Here is a 17,516-nt window from a genome sequence, read left to right as displayed (position 1 = left end):
TACAAAGTAAATATGTTTATTTAAATGCTGCTGTGGCACTCACTCAACAGGACAACTATAATGTTCAGTTCAAATAGTTATTGGATAAACTCAAAACTCAAATTATGCCGTCTATCCTAGACCACCAAGTCAACATCTGCCAAAGCAGTGATGTACAGTGAAGTCCGGAATGATTACGTCAGAGGTTCAACATCATGTTGCTTATCTCAGGTGAATCTGTAATCAATTTGACCAGAGCATTTCTGTCTCATTTTGACAACCATAGTCAGTGTCCTACTGTACTATTGTAGCTAAACAATAATCAATTTGTCTAGACATCATTTCTGAAAATGAAGTATACAGTACATGTAAAAGTGTTTCTGGAAGCAATACTAAAACAGCAATATACAGGGAGGGTTAAGTTGTGCCAAAGACAATCTTATAGGAAAAATGTCATTTTAAATTCAATTGTATGAGAGTTATGATAGTGATGACAACAGTTGTCTATAATCAAATGAGATCCATTACATTCTCCCATCCATAACACAATAATTACAATGACTGGACAAAGAGATGAATGGAATCTGACCCCGATGACAAATACGATAGAAATAACTTGCATGAAACTCGTTCTGTGCTCTACATGCCATTACAAGTGTTACTTCTGTAAAAACATATTTGCTCCCGGCATATACATGGGCTCTGTCCCAATTATCTGCCCTTCTCCCAAAGTATAAACTTGCACACTCCCTGTCATGGATTTAAAGACAGTGTAAACTCCCTCCAGCCAATGCTTATACCAATCCAATGCTTTTCAATTCATGACGGGGAGTGAGCAAGTGCACACTTCCGGAGAAGGGTGGAGAGTCGATATGCACAGTCAAAACAGGCTGTGTGATGATGTCGTCCATGGTAACGATATCAGTTCGAGTTGGATTCCTGCCTCTGAGGCAACGTTAGGTGGTTGGGGAGGGGGCTCTGACCAGTCTGCTGTACCCAAGGTGATCCGTCGCCCAGGCAACAACATCACAGTCACACTGAATCTCTTTTTTTTAAGGGGCTTTGGCCACGCCCACCAGTGCCGGCCGGAGGGTGCGCCCATGGAGCTTGTAGCCCACCTTGGTTACTATGGCGACCGTGCCAGGCTCTTTACCCTCCACGGGGGCGTGAAATAGAGCCTCATGCTCATAGGGGTCAAACTTCTGCCCTCCGTCGGGGTTGAGCTTGAACAGGCCGTGCTTGGCGAAGACCTTCTGGATCTGCGTCTCTGTCATCACCAGGCCATCGTACAGGTTCTTCAGGTGGGGGTTCTTCTGAGAGGTCACCTCCTCCTTGGGCACACTGTCCGTCGCCTTCTCCAAGATGTCTGCCACCTCCAGCAGGTCTTTGCAGAAGCCTTGGATTCCTGATAGGTGTGGGAAGAAAAGAGAGATCCATTCTGTATTCTGAAAACATAGACTGAACACCACAACATCATGCAATATACCTACATATTAACTTCATACTGTGTTCCTTGCTGTCAATGAACCAAAATACCACCTATAAGTATGTCTGTCTGCTGTGTCCAATGCACTGGTGAGACAAATCAATATGCAAACATTAACTCACCATATTTCTTTGCGTCTTCCACCATCTTCTGACTCCTCGTCCTGAGGTTCTCCATGTCTGCCAGAGAGCGTGTGTACTTGTCCTGTAAACCGAGACAACCACACTAATTCTGAGACCATGAGCAGATATTTTTCTCAAAGCTCTTCTGACTTAAGAATTCAGCCAGGATGACATCACAGCAACAGCGTAAATATGAGTATATGTATACCTTCCAATGTCCATACTAGTATACCACTAAGAATGTAATCAGGCTTCATTCTAGGTAGTATTTTGTTTTTATTTTATTATTTAACTAGGCAAGTCAGTCAAGAACTAATTCTTACGTACAATGACAGCCTACCCCGGCCAAACCCTAACCCAGATGACGCTGCGCCCATTGTGCGCCGCCCTATGGGACCCCAATCACAGCCTGTTGTGATACAGCCGGGAATCGAACCAGGGTCTGTAGTGACACTTCTAGCACTGAGATGCAGTGCCTTAACCGCTGTACCACTCAGGAGCTAGCATGGATGTTGGAACCAAGTCTATGTAGTGGCTGGTGTAGTGACCCAGGAGTAGGGTGAAGATCCCCCTCCTAGACACTGATCTTGGGCCAGTGTTGCGTTTCCCCCTAATGCTTAAGGTTGGATTGGGGGAGGGGAAGCTTATCCTAGATCTGTACCTAGGGAAACTTCACCCTGGAGCCAGACTCACCGTGACCTCCTTAAGCTGCTCCTCCAGCTGACCCTTCTCCTCAACCAAGGCCTTTTCTGCAGGGCTCTGCTCAGCCTTCTGGTCCTCCTCCGACCCCTGGCCACTCTTCTGATGAGCTGCTGTGCATAGGAGCCGCGGGGATGCCCTAACAGAACAGAGAGAAACGGGTTAGATACACAACAGAACTTCAGCTGTTTACGCAGTGGTCAGTTTAGTTCATTGGTATTCTTGTAAATTAATGTAAGTGTGTAGCAATGGTTGAACCTACTTTATGTATATGCGCCATCGGGCAAATCGTTAATTGGTGGCACATGCCTTAAATGTTTCCTCCCCTTGGCGTTTTAGTAGGTAAGCCATCTGACTTGGCAGCATTGTGACTAGCTGAGCATAACGTTAAATCTGCTAACGTTAGTTCATTAAATCAAGGTTGTTTAACTGGCTAACGTTAGCTAGCCAGCTACGTTAGTAGATTGAGTTAGCTATGCTAGTGAATTTTTTTTTAACGGCTTCATAGGATTCAACTATTTCTATGTTCAACATTTCATTCAGTTTGTTTTCCTATAAGAAATGTGCTCCCATTATGAAAGCAGCATATGACAGGTTGAAAAGTTATTTAGCTAGCAGGCGCCATGGGTGATAGCAAATGGCACAAGCTAGCTAGTTACTTTACAAACGACAACGTTACAATTATCTGAACAAACATCTTATAAAGCACACTCAATGTATTACCTTAGTAATGAAGGCGATGCCGCAACATAGTAACTCTGTCTTACAGCTCGTACACACCAGGTCGCCATTTTCAGTGATAACACAAGCTGAAGGAGCCGAGTAGCCCCAACGGCAAGACCGTGAGGTCGAGCCAATCATAAATCAGAAAGAGCCGAAATTAATAGTCGCGTCCAATCAACGGTGGTATATAGAATGACGTTTTCCTGTAGTTTGGTTGAGGTTAAGTTTAAGGTCGAACACTTTGCACGTGACCAAGGACAGAATTAGTTTGTTTTGTAAACTGAAGGTTGTCCCTATTTTGTAACTTTTGGCAGCGATGTATCAAAACCAAACCCATCCCTGTCATTACAATGTTGGCTGGATAGGGCAATGATGATGATTACTGTGGTGATGCTGATGATGATCAGTAAGTTGGCCTGAGGCTATAATCACATATGCATATGAACATTGCTTTTAATTCCTAATAAAAATATAACACCACCTAGCGTTCCTCTTGAATTTAAATTTGGACGGCAAGTCTGTCCCTTGAACAATGTTTTATCCCCAAGGAGCCGTGAGAGTTTACACTAAACACAATGTGACAAAGTATTTGCCCCCTTTCTCTATTTTTGCATATCTTTTTTGATAGTGAATGTTATCAGATATTCAAACAACATCTAATATTACATGAAGGGAACCTGAGTTTACAAATATTTATTTAACAAAGTTATGCAACATCCAATTGCCCTGTGTGGAAAAGTAATTTCCCCCTTACACTCAATAACTGGTTGTGCCACCTTCAGCGGCAATGACTGCAACCAAATGCTTCCTGTAGTTGTTGATCAGTCTCATGTTGCTGTGGATGAATTTCGGCCCACTCTTGCATGCAGAACTGCTTTAACTCAACAACATTTGTCAGTTTTCAAGCATTAACTGCTCGTTTCAAGTCTTAATTGGGATTAGGTCTGGACTTTAACTAGGCCATTCCAAATATTGAAACATGTAGGTTTTTAGCCATTTTCATGTAGACTTGTATTGTCTGTTTTGGATCATTGTCTTGCTGCATGACCCAGCTGCACTTCAGCTTCAGCTCACATACGGATGGATGGGCCTGACATTATCCTGTAGAATTCTCTGACACAGAGCACAATTCATGGTTCCTTCTATTAAGGCAAGTTGTCCAGGTCCTGAGGCAGCAAATCATCCCCAAACCATCACACTACCACCACCATGCTTGAACGTTGGTATGAGATTCTCACTGTGGAATGCAGCGTTTTGGTTTTCGCCAGACATGATGGGGCCCATCTTGTTCAAAAAGTTTGCTCAAGTTTGACAAAAAAAAAGCACCTGGTAGCATCTGGATGATCATCAAGACTCTTGGAAGAATTTTCTATGGACAGATGAGTCAAAAGTATAACTTTTTTGACGACAAGGGTCCCATTATGCAAAAATAGAGAAATTCGTAAAGGGGTGAAATACTTAACGGTACTGCATATGTCTCGTTACAGTTAACAAGCCATGGAGACTTGCCATTACACATTTTATGCAACTAGTCTGAAACTCCTCCAGGCAATGTTCATCTTAACTGACAAACCTCAAAGACCTTCCTTTGCTTCACAGGAGTAGCTCAGAATTAAAAAACAACAACAGAAGAACGGTTGTAAAAAATCTCTGCAGCAGGTATTGTTTGTCGGATGCAAAACGTTAGCACAAAAATCAGAGTCATTTTATGGCAATGAGAAGTGGCCTTCAGAGTGCGTCTGACTGTCAAGATGGGGCATTGTATTGTACATCAGAAGTCAGCATGTGGGAGCTCTGGATGATAGACAAGTTTCCCACAGTTGGAGGGCTGTTCAAGTGGATTTTTCCCAGTCATATGTATAAATTCCCACCTCCCACTTGGTTACAAACACAGCATTATTGCAGTTTGTCGCCTTGTGTTCCCAGTTTATAACTGCCTCTAGTGGGTCAAACAGGCATGATGACTTTTATCCCACAGCTCGATAGGGATGGACCTGAACGAAGAAGAAACATCACATGTTTTGTGCCACATTTGAGGGAACAAATCAGCCTCAGATCATGCACAGTAGTCTTTCTATCTACCCTTTTTATTTATTTCTCTCTCTCCATTTTATTTCTCTCTCTCTGATCTCTCTCACTCTCTTTTGGGGTCATATCTGAAGCGGCGGAGCCAATTGATTTCCAGCCCTCCTCGCTGTGCCACCTGTGCAGATATTTTGATAAGTGTTTGATAACCACCAAATTATTCATTTGCAGAAAGCGGCGCAGAAAGTGAAGCAGACAGAATCGGCGAGCGGCGGTGTGTCCCCCTTTACGGATTCCTAATTTCTTGACACAGGCCCTGTGAAATGGAGCTTGACTCTGTGTTGTCGTTTGATGATCCCAGGATGGTGTCCTGTCACAGGTCTTTGAACATAATTAAGATGTACTGTGTACCCAGCCAGTGGCGATTTTAGCATGTAGCCTAAATCTTGGTGAGGGGGGAAGAAATAAAAATGTTTAGATGCATGCCAGCAAAGCCAATACACAACCCAACCCTAAACAATGCATTAATTGCACTAAAACGGTAACAAACGGTGCCCACAAACTGTTAGGGCAGACATAAATCTTTCCCAACAGCAGAGCCTTATCTTCAGCACTATGGAGTGAATACTTACCACCGCTACACCTGGCTATCAGCAGAGCCTTGTCTGGCAGCAAAGAGTTCATTCAGCCTCATTTACTGCTTTTAAACAAAACCATAGCTGATATGGCTGACTTGCTTAAACAAATGTGGTTTCTACTGACAATTTAGATGTACAAACTATGGCATAAGGGAACGATGAGCGGATAAGAGGCAATCCGTAATTTCGACTCAGACATTAATGAGTGAGCTAATACGGACAGGGTCAATATAATTATTTGTTCAGCACTTTTGAAATGTACAGCGTCAAAATTCTGAAAATGATCCGTTCTTACAGTATTCACCCTGTACACCAAGTCAGAACCGTATAATAAATAAAAGGGACATATAAGCAGACAATGAGATCTCTTACAATATTCGATGACGATATTTCTCGAAAACAGGCTATAGGCTACATATGCACCACCAAGTCAGAACAGTTGGTTAAGTTATGAGGGGAAAAGAGACCAAATTATTAGGGTGAGGCATATGGGCTACTAACAGCATACACTTAGTATTACTTTCTTATCTACAGTGTACATAACTCCCTGGCATATTATATAATGTATGCAGCAGCATAGAATACATTTTTGGACTCACCTTGTTGTGCTCACTTTAATAGGGAAAGGGGGATACCTAGTGAGTTGTACAACTGAATGCATCTTCCACATTTAACCCAACCCCTCTGGATCAGAGAGGTGTGGGGGGCTGCCATAATCAACATCCACAGCACCCATTGAGTTAACTGCCTTGCTAAGGGGCAGAATGACAGATGTTTACCTTGTCAGCTCAGGGATTCAAGCCTGCTACCTTTCGGTTACTGGCCCAATGCTCTAACCACAAGGCTACCTTGCCAGTCGGTGGAGTTCCTAGTTGTCTTGAACTCACTGAAGTCTGAGATTTCCCAGTTCTGAGTTTTCAGTTGTTTTGAACGCTGCAGAAGTCATGCTGGATTGACAGCATGGCCAATGTATTCAACCTTTCTTTTTATCTATAATTTCTCTTCATATGACAAGGATTGAAAAGGGTTTGCCAGTAGATTGTTGACTTGATTCTTGATGATGACTGCTTGTCTAGCTTGCTAAGTAAGATTTTGAAAGTATGATGTTGACATGATCATTCCAATCAAAGCGTCGGTAGATATAGTGCCCCACCTGCACTAAATGACGGTTGTAACGGTGTTCGTCTGAGGAAGAAGGAGTAGACCAAAGCGCAGCGTGGTACGTGTTCATATTTCCTTTAATTAACTGAACACTAAATACAAAAGAACAAGAGAATAAATGAAAACCGAAATAGTCCCATATGGTGCAAACACTGAAAAGGAAAACAACTACCCACAACCCATAGTGGGAAAACAGGCTGCCTAAGTATGGTTCTCAATCAGAGACAACGATTGACAGCTGCCTCTGATTGGGAACCATACCAGGCCAAACACCTAGAAATATAACACACAGAACCAAAACATAGAATGCCCACCCCAACTCACGCCCTGACCAAACTAAAATAGAGACATAAAAAAGGAACTAAGGTCAGGACGTGACAACTGAACCCAGCGAACATGCCCACATTGGCAAGAAGTGGGCCTGTCATGCCAAATAGTGTCCCCCTGCCAAAAAGTGTCCACCTCCCTGCGTCACAATGGGATTCGACGAGTTCCAGCTTTCGTTGATGGTGCTGTTCCTAGAACTTGCAAAATTCTGACCGGCCTAAGTAATGGATCAAAGCATCCGTTGCTATGCTGGGTTGCTCTGCTCTATTTTACCTCTTGGCGGTCGCAGAGAACGCAGGCAGTTCTAGTTCTTTTTCACCTCATAAGCACTCGCTCAGTCCACACAAACGTATTACATCAGAATCGCTCCTCAGGGATGGTGTTTTTGACTGTGACTACCAGCTGACTACCTACTGCTTCAGAAGACCGAAAAGATTGGAAAGAGAACACTTTCTTTACTATATATTTGTCTTTATATAAGAAAATGTTGTTAAATAGGAATACATTGTATAAGCTGTTTTTTTTACATTGCTAGCTACTGTACTTATTTACCTCAGCGTGTTTTATTTGGCTTAATGCGGGCTAAAATATTGGCCCCATGTAAGCTGCCAACATTGGGCTAATATGCCTTTGATCATCTGCTCCACGTTGGCGCCCAAGGCATTTGCCCAGTGTGGGCAGCCCATATGTAGTAGGTATCCTTCACTCTGCCTGAAATAACTCCATCTTTTCCCAGTAAACATGCCAAAATTGGCTCGATGTGGGCTAATGCGGGCAAAAATATTGGCCCCATGTAGGCTGCCCACATCCATCCCTGTGACCATGATTCTGCCACCCACGTTCGATGCTACCAAAAAAGATGGTTCAGCTTACATGCTGACTTCCTGACAATTGCTTCAATAACCATTCTGGCTTCCTGATTTAGTTTTTGTTTACTTGTATGTTCTTTATAAGTATGTGTAGGCCTATTGAATTTAATATTTTGTATGCCCATGGATTTCAGTTTGTATTGACTGAATGTGACACATTGTAAATAAAGACAACAAAGTTGATACTCTGATTCATATATTTTTACAAGAGAAACTGTCTCATGTCACGCACTTATTTGTCTTTTAAAAGTCTTCATCATTGGCAGTGTACAATATATTTTTTAAAATGGGCATCACACAACAGACCACTAAACTGGAGTGGACTCACGGAAGTTTGGACTCGCGGAAGCTTGCTACATAGGACCATTCCAGATCCTGAGTTTCATCAACCTGGTCACCTATCATCTCCTTCTTCCCAGGTCTGAGGGTCTTCACATCCTTTCATTTCTCCCATCTCATCCACATTGCCTTGCATGTGGATATGGTCATGGAGTCACTTCCTGTTTCTGAGCAGCAACTAAGGAGAATAGCGGGAAGAGATGCATTCTTTGCAAGGTGATCCATAATCTGGAAAATGACTGGCAAAAAGGTTCTTGTAAGCAGTACTTCCCACTAAGTGCAGAGCTGTCGGTGGTCGACAGTGTGCTGTTGAAGAACAGAATGGTGGTCCAATAGGCTTCTAAACAGCTTCTACCCTCAAGCCATGACTCCTGAACATCTAGTCAAATGGTTACCATTTGACTATTTGCAGTGCCCCCCCACCCCCTCTTTACACCACTGCTACTCTCTGTCATCTATGTATAGTGACTTTAAAAACTCTCCATACATGTACATACTACCTCAAATAACCGGTGTCCCCCGCACATTGACCCTGTTACGGTACCTCCCTGTATATAGTCTTGCTATTGTCATTTCACTGCTGCTTTAATTACTTGTTACTTTTATCTCTTATTCTTATCTGAATTTTTTAAAATTGCATTGTTGGTTAGGGGCTCGTAAGTAAGCATCTGTAAGGTCTACCTACACCTGTTGTATTCGCCGCATGTGACTGATAGAATTTGATACCTACTTCAATGCGTCAGGAGATGCTACTGAGAGTGCATGAAGGACATCTGGGAGCTGAGAAATGTAAGAGAAATGTAAGAGTCCCTTTATTGGACAAATATAAATTCTGACATTGAGCAAATGGTGGGAAATTGTGACACATCCCCCATTTCATTATAGACAGTCCAAGGTGCCCATGGTTATGGGAGAGGTACCCACAGCCTGGGAGAAGGTTGTAAATTACTTGATTCACTGCAGTGTTAAGAACTATTTGACTATCGACCACTTGTCAGATTACCCTGAAATTGCACTCTTGTACAACACAATAGCTGTCATTTTGCACTTGAAATAATTTTTTGCTATGCATGGGATTCCTCTAGTGGTGGTTTCTGATAATGCACCTCAGTTTGCTTGCAGTGAGTTCAAGATGATTGCAGAGCATACGAGTTCTGATATATAACCTCTAGTCTGCCATATCCTAAAAGTAGTGGAAAGGCTGAAAAAGGTGTGGAAATCGTGAAGACGCTTTAAAAAGATGCAGCACGCGGTGCTCAATACTTGGCTTTAATGTCTTACAGAGCAGCGCCCTTGGAATGTGGGCGGTCACCTGCGTCTTAATGGGAAGCAAGTTGCGTTCTAGGTTGCCTAGTTTCTTCCTGAATGATCCATTTGGCTGTGAAGGACAGGGCCCTGCAGCTGAAGGCAAGACAAACTCTACTATAACAAAACTGCTAGAGTGTTACAGTTGGCAGCTCAGGATGTGGTTTGAATCCGGGGTCTGGATTCATGGGATAGAAAGGCTACTGTTATTGGAGGAGGTTGCGCCTCGGTCATATACAGTCAGGACAGAAGATGGGGCTGTGTATCGGTGGAAGAGACAAAGCCTTTTGAGAACACAGGAGATGTTTGAGGATGCTCAGGACACACAGGAAAATAAACGAGTAGGAATGTAAGTAGGGATGTGACAGAAGGTACTGGGAGTAGGACAGCTGCTTCGGACACAGTGCCTTAGACCCTGCGCAGGTCTGAGAGGACCAGCAAACCTCCAGAAAGTTTGAATATTCAGTGGTGATGTTTAATGGACCAAAGACTGACTCTTTGAGTTGTTGCTTTGTTTTGATATGTTTACTATATTGACTATTTTGAAACGGAAGAATTGGTATTTGTGAATTGACAATGCTTGTTTATGAAATGTGTACGTTTTTATAAAAAATGATTGTGTGCACAAAAAAAAGAAATATGTATTGATGTGGTTCTGAGTGATGGTTTACGACACCTGTGGTATGTGTGGCAAGGGCGGAATAACACTAAAACTCATTAACTATGATTGATGGTTGTCTTTGCTCGCTGTAACTAACAAAGTAATACGAATTTATTCAACATTGAATAGTTTGGCGATTTCAAGGTAAAAAGTGCTTGTGTTTCCCAATAGACTGAGGATGGGGTCGTAATTTCAATCACTGAATTTAATATTATTTAGATTTTTTTTACCATTATTTAACTAGGCAAGTCAGTTAAGAACAAATTCTTATTTTCAATGACAGCCTATGAACAGTGGGTTAACTGCCTTGTTCAGGGGCAGAATGACAGATTTTTACCTTGTCAACTCAAGGATTTGATCTTGCAACCATTCGGTTACTAGTACCAACACTCTAACCACTAGGCTACATAATAATATGCATATGAACCGAATATGGTTGTCAACAACAGCCAGTGTTTTTATATATATTATTTTAACCAGTAGCCTAATCTGACTGTTACGTCAATGTAACTGATCGGCAATTGTGATAGAGCTTTGGTAACTTCCAATTTAGTTAACTAAACATGGCCTAATGCAGGGGCACCATGTTGGTTTTAGAAGTTGGGGGGTATTAACTTGGCGGGGGGAGGGGTCTGTGTCGCCACTCAGAATTTTTTTCGCCATCTAAAGTATTTCCTGCATTTTTACATAATCCAATATGCCGTCTTTGAACAAAAATTCAGCAAAAATGCCCAGTCATCAAGCTAGGTAATTAAGATCATTATTAAATGTTTAAGTGGTTAATAAGAATGAACTAGATCAAAGGTAATTCAATAGTAAATATTGTGTTGCACCTTTAACCAATAGCCTAACGCATTAACAACTTGAAGTACAAATACTTTTGATAGTCTTTAAGACATCCTCTATATCAAATTTCAGCCTGCACGCCCGACCCCCACCAGTCTAGTCAATAACTCAACTCTCTCCCAACACTATTTCTTTCCCAGTTCCCACCTTTATTTTTTAAAATTCCAAAGTGAAAGTTTATTTTACTTGCACATAATATAGCTGGGTCGCCCCGTCCTGTCCCTAGGGGTCCACCACTCTGCAGCGCCCTAAACCAACAGTGACAACCCACAGGACGGTAGACCCCAAGGGCCAGGACTGAGCAGCCCAGCAGCTAGGCATGGCCTGAATAGTTATCTCCCCTGACTTGGCAAGTTTTCAATACTGACTCCCTTTGTTGTACTGTTTTCCATATAAGGCATCCAGACTTTATGAAAGTTGCCTAGTATACCCTTTAATTTTGTAATAAATCATATTTAGTGATACATAACTTGACATTGTGGGAGGGTAACCAGACGTACAATTAATTGACTGCATTTCTTACCCACTGTAAATGTTTGGTTACACATTTTCTTCGGATAAGTCTCCAGTATCAACTTTTCCAAGCAAAAAAAAAAAAAACAGGGAGAACGGAGAATCTGAAGACATGCTGGGATAAAAGTACATACAGTGGGGCAAAAAAGTATTTAGTCAGCCACCAATTGTGCAAGTTCTCCCACTTAAAAAGATGAGAGAGGCCTGTAATTTTCATCATAGGTACTCTTCAACTATGACAGATAAAATGAGAAAAAAAGCCAGAAAATCACATTGTAGGATTTTTTATTAATTAATTTGCAAATTATGGTGGAAAATAAGTATTTGGTCAATAACAAAAGTTTATCTCAATACTTTGTTATATACCCTTTGTTGGCAATGACAGAGGTCAAACGTTTTCTGTAAGTCTTCACAAGGTTATCACACACTGTTGCTAGTATTTTGGCCCATTCCTCCATGCAGATCTCCTCTAGAGCAGTGATGTTTTGGGGCTGTTGCAGGGCAACACAGACTTTCAACTCCCTCCAAAGATTTTCTATGGGGTTGAGAACTGGAGACTAGCTAGGCCACTCCAGGACCTTGAAATGCTTCTTACAAAGCCACTCCTTCGTTGCCCGGGCGGTGTGTTTGGGATCATTGTCATGCTGAAAGACCCAGCCACGTTTCATCTTCAATGCCCTTGCTGATGGAAAGAGGTTTTCACTCAAAATCTCACGATACATGGCCCCATTCATTCTTTCCTTTACACGGATCAGTCGCCCTGGTCCCTTTGCAGAAAAACAGCCCCAAAGCATGATGTTTCCACCCCCATGCTTCACAGTAAGTATGGTGTTCTTTGGATGCAACTCAGCATTCTTTGTCCTCCAAACACGACGAGTTGAGTTTTTACCAAAAAGTTATATTTTGGTTTTATCTGACCATATGACATTCTCCCAATCTTCTTCTGGATCATCCAAATGCTCTCTAGCAAACTTCAGACGGGCCTACTACTACTACTGGCTTAAGCAGGGGGACACGTCTGGCACTGCAGGATTTGAGTCCCTGGCGGCGTAGTGTGTTACTGATGGTAGGCTTTGTTACTTTGGTCCCAGCTCTCTGCAGGTCATTCACTAGGTCCCCCCGTGTGGTTCTGGGATTTTTGATCACCGTTCTTGTGATAATTTTGACCCCACAGGGTGAGATCTTGCGTGGAGCCCCAGATCGAGGGAGATTATCAGTGGTCTTGTATGTCTTCCATTTCCTAATAATTGCTCCCACAGTTGATTTCTTCAAACCAAGCTGCTTACCTATTGCAGATTCAGTCTTCCCAGCCTGGTGCAGGTCTACCATTTTGTTTCTGGTGTCCTTTGACAGCTCTTTGGTCATTCACCATCTGATCCTCCTAAAATAAGGCATGACAAAGCTCTACCTTGGTGTACATTTATACATTACATTATCCAATAATATAATCAGTGGATCAACAATTAAGCTTAAAATGCTGTCCTGTAGCTCCTGTAGGTCTAGCCATCAATTCATTATTGAACTTTGTATCATTCACTGATATTGTTAACATCTTGCAGAATTCAACTGAGCTCCGTAAACTGGTCTTCCCTGGTTGTCTGACTCTGCTGGGACCCCTGTCATAATCTGATCCTTCTAAGACATGATGAGCATAGTGTTGTGTACTGACTGTGCTCTAGAGGGCTGCCTGCGGGACTTGCGGGTCCCGACAGAGATCATTGCAGCACGGTCTGTATTTTTAATTCTGCGTGCGGGAGTGGGCAGTCAGACAGATCGCTTTGTGATTAAAATATTTTTGTTGTCCCACAGATTATTTGGAAACGGTCCTCTTTCTGCTTTGTATGCGTTAGCCTACCTATTGTATTCGAATAACATATTTTTCGTGTCACTCACTACTTCAACTTCAGTAGCTAATGTCTCCTAGTTGGGCGTGAGAGTTCAAGTGCGCCTATGGTCTCATTGCCTACATGGCCGGAGAATCACGTGGCAGTTAACTTTCAGAATGCACTGTAAGTTTTCTGACCCCTTGACTTTTCCCACATTTTGTTACATTACAGCCTTATTCTAAAATTTATTAAATAAAATAAACATTCTCATCAATCTACACACAATACTCCATAATGACAAAGTTAAAACAGGTTGTATTTTTTTTGTTGCAAATTTATAAAATATTAAAAAACAGAAATAAATGTTCACATAATTAGTTGATTGGGAGTCCACCTGTGGTAAATTAAATTGATTGGACATGATTTGGAAAGGCACACACCTGTCTATATAAGGTCCCACAGTTGACAGCCCATGTCAGAGCAAAAACCAAGCCATGAGATTGAAGGAATTGTCTGTAGAGCACTCTGACAGAGCTCCAGAGTTCCTCTGTGGAGATGGGGGAAACATCCAAAAGGACATCCATCTCTGCAGCCCTCCACCAATCAGGCATTTATGGTGGAGTGGCCAGTTGTAAGACACTCTTCAGTAAAAGGCACATGACAGCCCGCTTGGAGTTTGCTAAAAGGCGCCTAAAGGACTCTCAGACCATGAGAAACAAGATTCTCTGGCCTGATGAAACCAAGATTGAACTCTTTGGCCTGAATGCCAAGCATCACGTCTGGAGGAAACCTGGCACCATCCCTTCGGTGAAGCATGTTGGTGGCAGCATCATGCTGTGGGGCTCTATTTAAATGGCCAGGAACTGGGAGATCAGTCAAGGTAACACAAGAGTGGCTTCGGGACAAGTCTCTGAATGCCCTTGAGTGGCCCAGCCCAGACTTGAACCCGATTGAACATCTCTGGAGAGACCTGAAAATCGCTGTGCAGCAACGCTCCTCATCCAACCTGACAGAGCATGAGAGGATTTGCAGAGAGGAATGGGAGAAACTCCCCAAATACAGGTGTGCCAAGCTTGTAGTGTCATACCCAAGAAGACGCAATGCTGTAATCGCTTCCAAACGTGATTCAACAAAGTACTGAGTAATGGTCTGAATACTTATGTAAATGTGATATTTCCGTTTTTATTTTTTATTTAAAAAAAATACTAAATAACTGGTTTGATTTGTCATTATGGGGTATTGTGTGTAGATTGATGAGGACAAAAAGCAATTCAATCAATTTTAGAATAAGGCTGTAACGTAACAAAATGTGGAAAGAGTCAAGTTTTTTTTTTACTTTCCGAATGCACTGTACTTCCTAAACAGGCCTATGATTAGGCTATAGTTTACTACATTGCCTAGAAATAAATATTGATCACCTATATTTCTCCGTCTGAAAATCACTCCTAAAAGGTAGGCTATAAAGAGAAGGTGCAAGTCTCTCCAACTCTGCTTTCTTCAAACTACACTAAGCATATTGGCTGATATAGCCCAGTAATACAGCCTAATATAAGGGCCATGTGAGAATCTCTGGTAATTTAACCTATTTCGTAAGTTATTTTTGTGCATTTGATATTGCCTGTAGGGCGCAACAATTGCTGGGATCACGGCTGGCAAGTAAGCTGCTTCAAATACGCCTAAAATCACATTGAGGGACTGCGGATAGGTTTGATACCAGTTCTTGCAGTAGTGGAATGAAGAAATCTGTCTCAGACAGTGAAGCCTGTAACTTTTGAGCTGTTTATTATTGTGTCAGTGGGAAAAATAGGGAATTAGCTAGGGAAACTGACAGATCAATAACGTTACATGCCATACTGACTAATAAAAACCCACATTGCACCGAAAAAAAATCTGTAAATCGGTCTTTAAAAGGTCTAGTGTGATTGAGGAGAAAAAAAAACGTTAGACAACTTTTGGCCAGCTCTCTCGGACGGTACATCAACTGACACAAACTATCCAAGTTTATTTACGTCTGTTGAAACAGGACAAAACAAAGGCTACAACACATTTCCATACAATCAACAGCTGTTAATAACAATAGTCACCTCATATTCTATCTATCTATCTGACAGATGGCTAGCTAGTGTCTAGAGCTGACCTACTGGCTAGTGTAGTTAATTCAGTAACCTCAGTTGAGAGGGCATGAAACATTAACTAATGTTACTGTACATGTCAGTTACAATACTAGCTCAGCACTGCGAATAAACACAAGTTTTGTTTTTTTCTGTTAAGTTAAACAGCAGTTACCTTGCCAGCTACATGAGTAAACTAAAGAGTAGTCAGTTTCTGCTCTCCTGCTCTTTGCCTTCACACAGCCTGACAGCCCGCTCTGAGGCGTCTGCATGGTCCTAAAGCACACCGATGCCGCTATTTAAATCACATTGCAATGATAAAACAGGGATGGGAAAAATAATTTCAGAACGTAAGGGGACCCCTCGCCCCTCTTTCCATGACATAGACTGACCAGGTGAAAAACTATGATCCCTTATTGATATCACCAGACAAATTTAGTTCAGTCATTGTACATGAATGGGAGGAGATAGGTTAAAACTTCTTATGACTTGAATCCCGCTAACGGGTTCGATATGACAACAGCCAGTGAAAGTGCAGGGCGCCAAATTCAAAACAACAGAAATCTCATAATTAAAATGATGTATTTTACACCATTTTAAAGATAAACTTTTTGTTAATCCCACCACAGTGTCCGATTTCAAAAAGGCATTACGACGAAAGCACACCAAACGATTATGTTAGGTCTGCACCTAGTCACAGAAAAAGACAGCCATTTTTCCACAGAAAAGTCACAAAAAGAGAGAAAAAAATGCAAAAATAGAGATAAAATTAATCACTAACCTTTGATGATCTTCATCAGATGACACTCATAGGACTTCATGTTACACAATGCATGTATGTTTTGTTTGATAAAGTTCATATTTATATTCCAAAATCTGAGTTTACATTGGCGAGTTATGTTAAGTAGTTTCAAAACATCCGGTGATTTTGCAGAGAGCCACATCAATTTACAGAAATATTCATAATAAACATTGATAAAAGATACAACTATTATAAATGGAATTATAGATACACTTCTCCTTAATGCAACCGCTGTGTCAGATTTCAAAAAAGCTTTACCGAAAAGCACACCATGCAATAATCTGAGTACAGCGCTCAGACAACAAATCAAGCCATACAGATATCCGCCATGTTGTGGAGTCAACAGAAGTCAGAAATAACATTATAAATATTTACTTACATTTGATGATCTTCATCAGAATGCACTCCCAGGAATCCCAGTTCCACAATAAATGTTTGATTTTTCGATAAAGTCCATAATTTATGTCCATATAACTCCTTTTTGTTTGCGCGTTTAGCCCAGTAATCCCAATTCATGACCCGCAGGCCATACGAAAAGTCAAAAAGTTCCGTTACAGTCCGTAGAAACATGTCAAACAAAGTACAGAATCAATCTTTAGGATGTTTTTAACATAACTCTTCAATAATGTTCCAACCAGAGAATTCCTTTGTCTTCAGAAATGCAATGGAACTAACTCAAGCTAACTCAGCTCGTGGCACTCTGCCAGACCACTGACTCATTCACCTCCCATTCCCCCCTCCTTCACAATAGACGCATCAAACAAGGTTCTAAAGACTGTTGACATCTAGTGGAAGCCTTGGGAAGTGCAATTTGACCCCATAGACACTGTATATTCGATAGGCAAAGAGTTGAAAAACTACAAACCTCAGATTTCCCACTTCCTGGTTGGATTTTTTCTCAGGTTTTTGCCTGCCATATGAGTTCTGTTATACCCACAGACATAATTCAAACAGTTTTAGAAACTTCAGAGTGTTGTCTATCCAAATCTACTAATAATATGCATATACTAGCAACTGGGCCTGAGTAGCAGGCAGTTTACTCTGGGCACCTTATTCATCCAAGCTACTCAATACTGCCCCCAGC

General features: G+C 41.7%; 1 protein-coding gene across 1 annotated transcript; it reads right to left on the bottom strand.

Moving 5' to 3' along the window:
* Positions 1–2: 2 nt before the first annotated feature.
* Positions 3–3,121, bottom strand: LOC139416197 (grpE protein homolog 1, mitochondrial-like). The gene is made up of 4 exons (XM_071164582.1): positions 3,010–3,121; positions 2,281–2,425; positions 1,588–1,669; positions 3–1,384 (listed from the first exon to the last, which is right to left on the bottom strand). The coding sequence occupies exons 1-4, from the start codon at positions 3,075–3,077 to the stop codon at positions 1,032–1,034; spliced, it is 648 nt and encodes a 215-aa protein (XP_071020683.1). The 5' UTR covers positions 3,078–3,121; the 3' UTR covers positions 3–1,031.
* Between the last annotated feature and the right edge of the window lie 14,395 nt (positions 3,122–17,516).

The sequence above is a fragment of the Oncorhynchus clarkii genome, chromosome 9 (assembly GCF_045791955.1).
Source record: "Oncorhynchus clarkii lewisi isolate Uvic-CL-2024 chromosome 9, UVic_Ocla_1.0, whole genome shotgun sequence".
Classification (NCBI taxonomy): domain Eukaryota; kingdom Metazoa; phylum Chordata; class Actinopteri; order Salmoniformes; family Salmonidae; genus Oncorhynchus; species Oncorhynchus clarkii.
This window is presented reverse-complemented; position numbering and strand designations above follow the sequence as displayed.

Excerpts from the sequence above, each read along its gene's own strand:
- LOC139416197 (XM_071164582.1), bottom strand. The coding sequence starts at position 3,077 with ATGGCGACCTGGTGTGTACGAGCTGTAAGACAGAGTTACTATGTTGCG. Across the intron at positions 1,670-2,280 it reads AGCAGCTTAAGGAGGTCACG|GACAAGTACACACGCTCTCT; the intron begins GTGAGTCTGGCT and ends CTCGGTTTACAG. Across the intron at positions 1,385-1,587 it reads GGAAGACGCAAAGAAATATG|GAATCCAAGGCTTCTGCAAA; the intron begins GTGAGTTAATGT and ends CACACCTATCAG.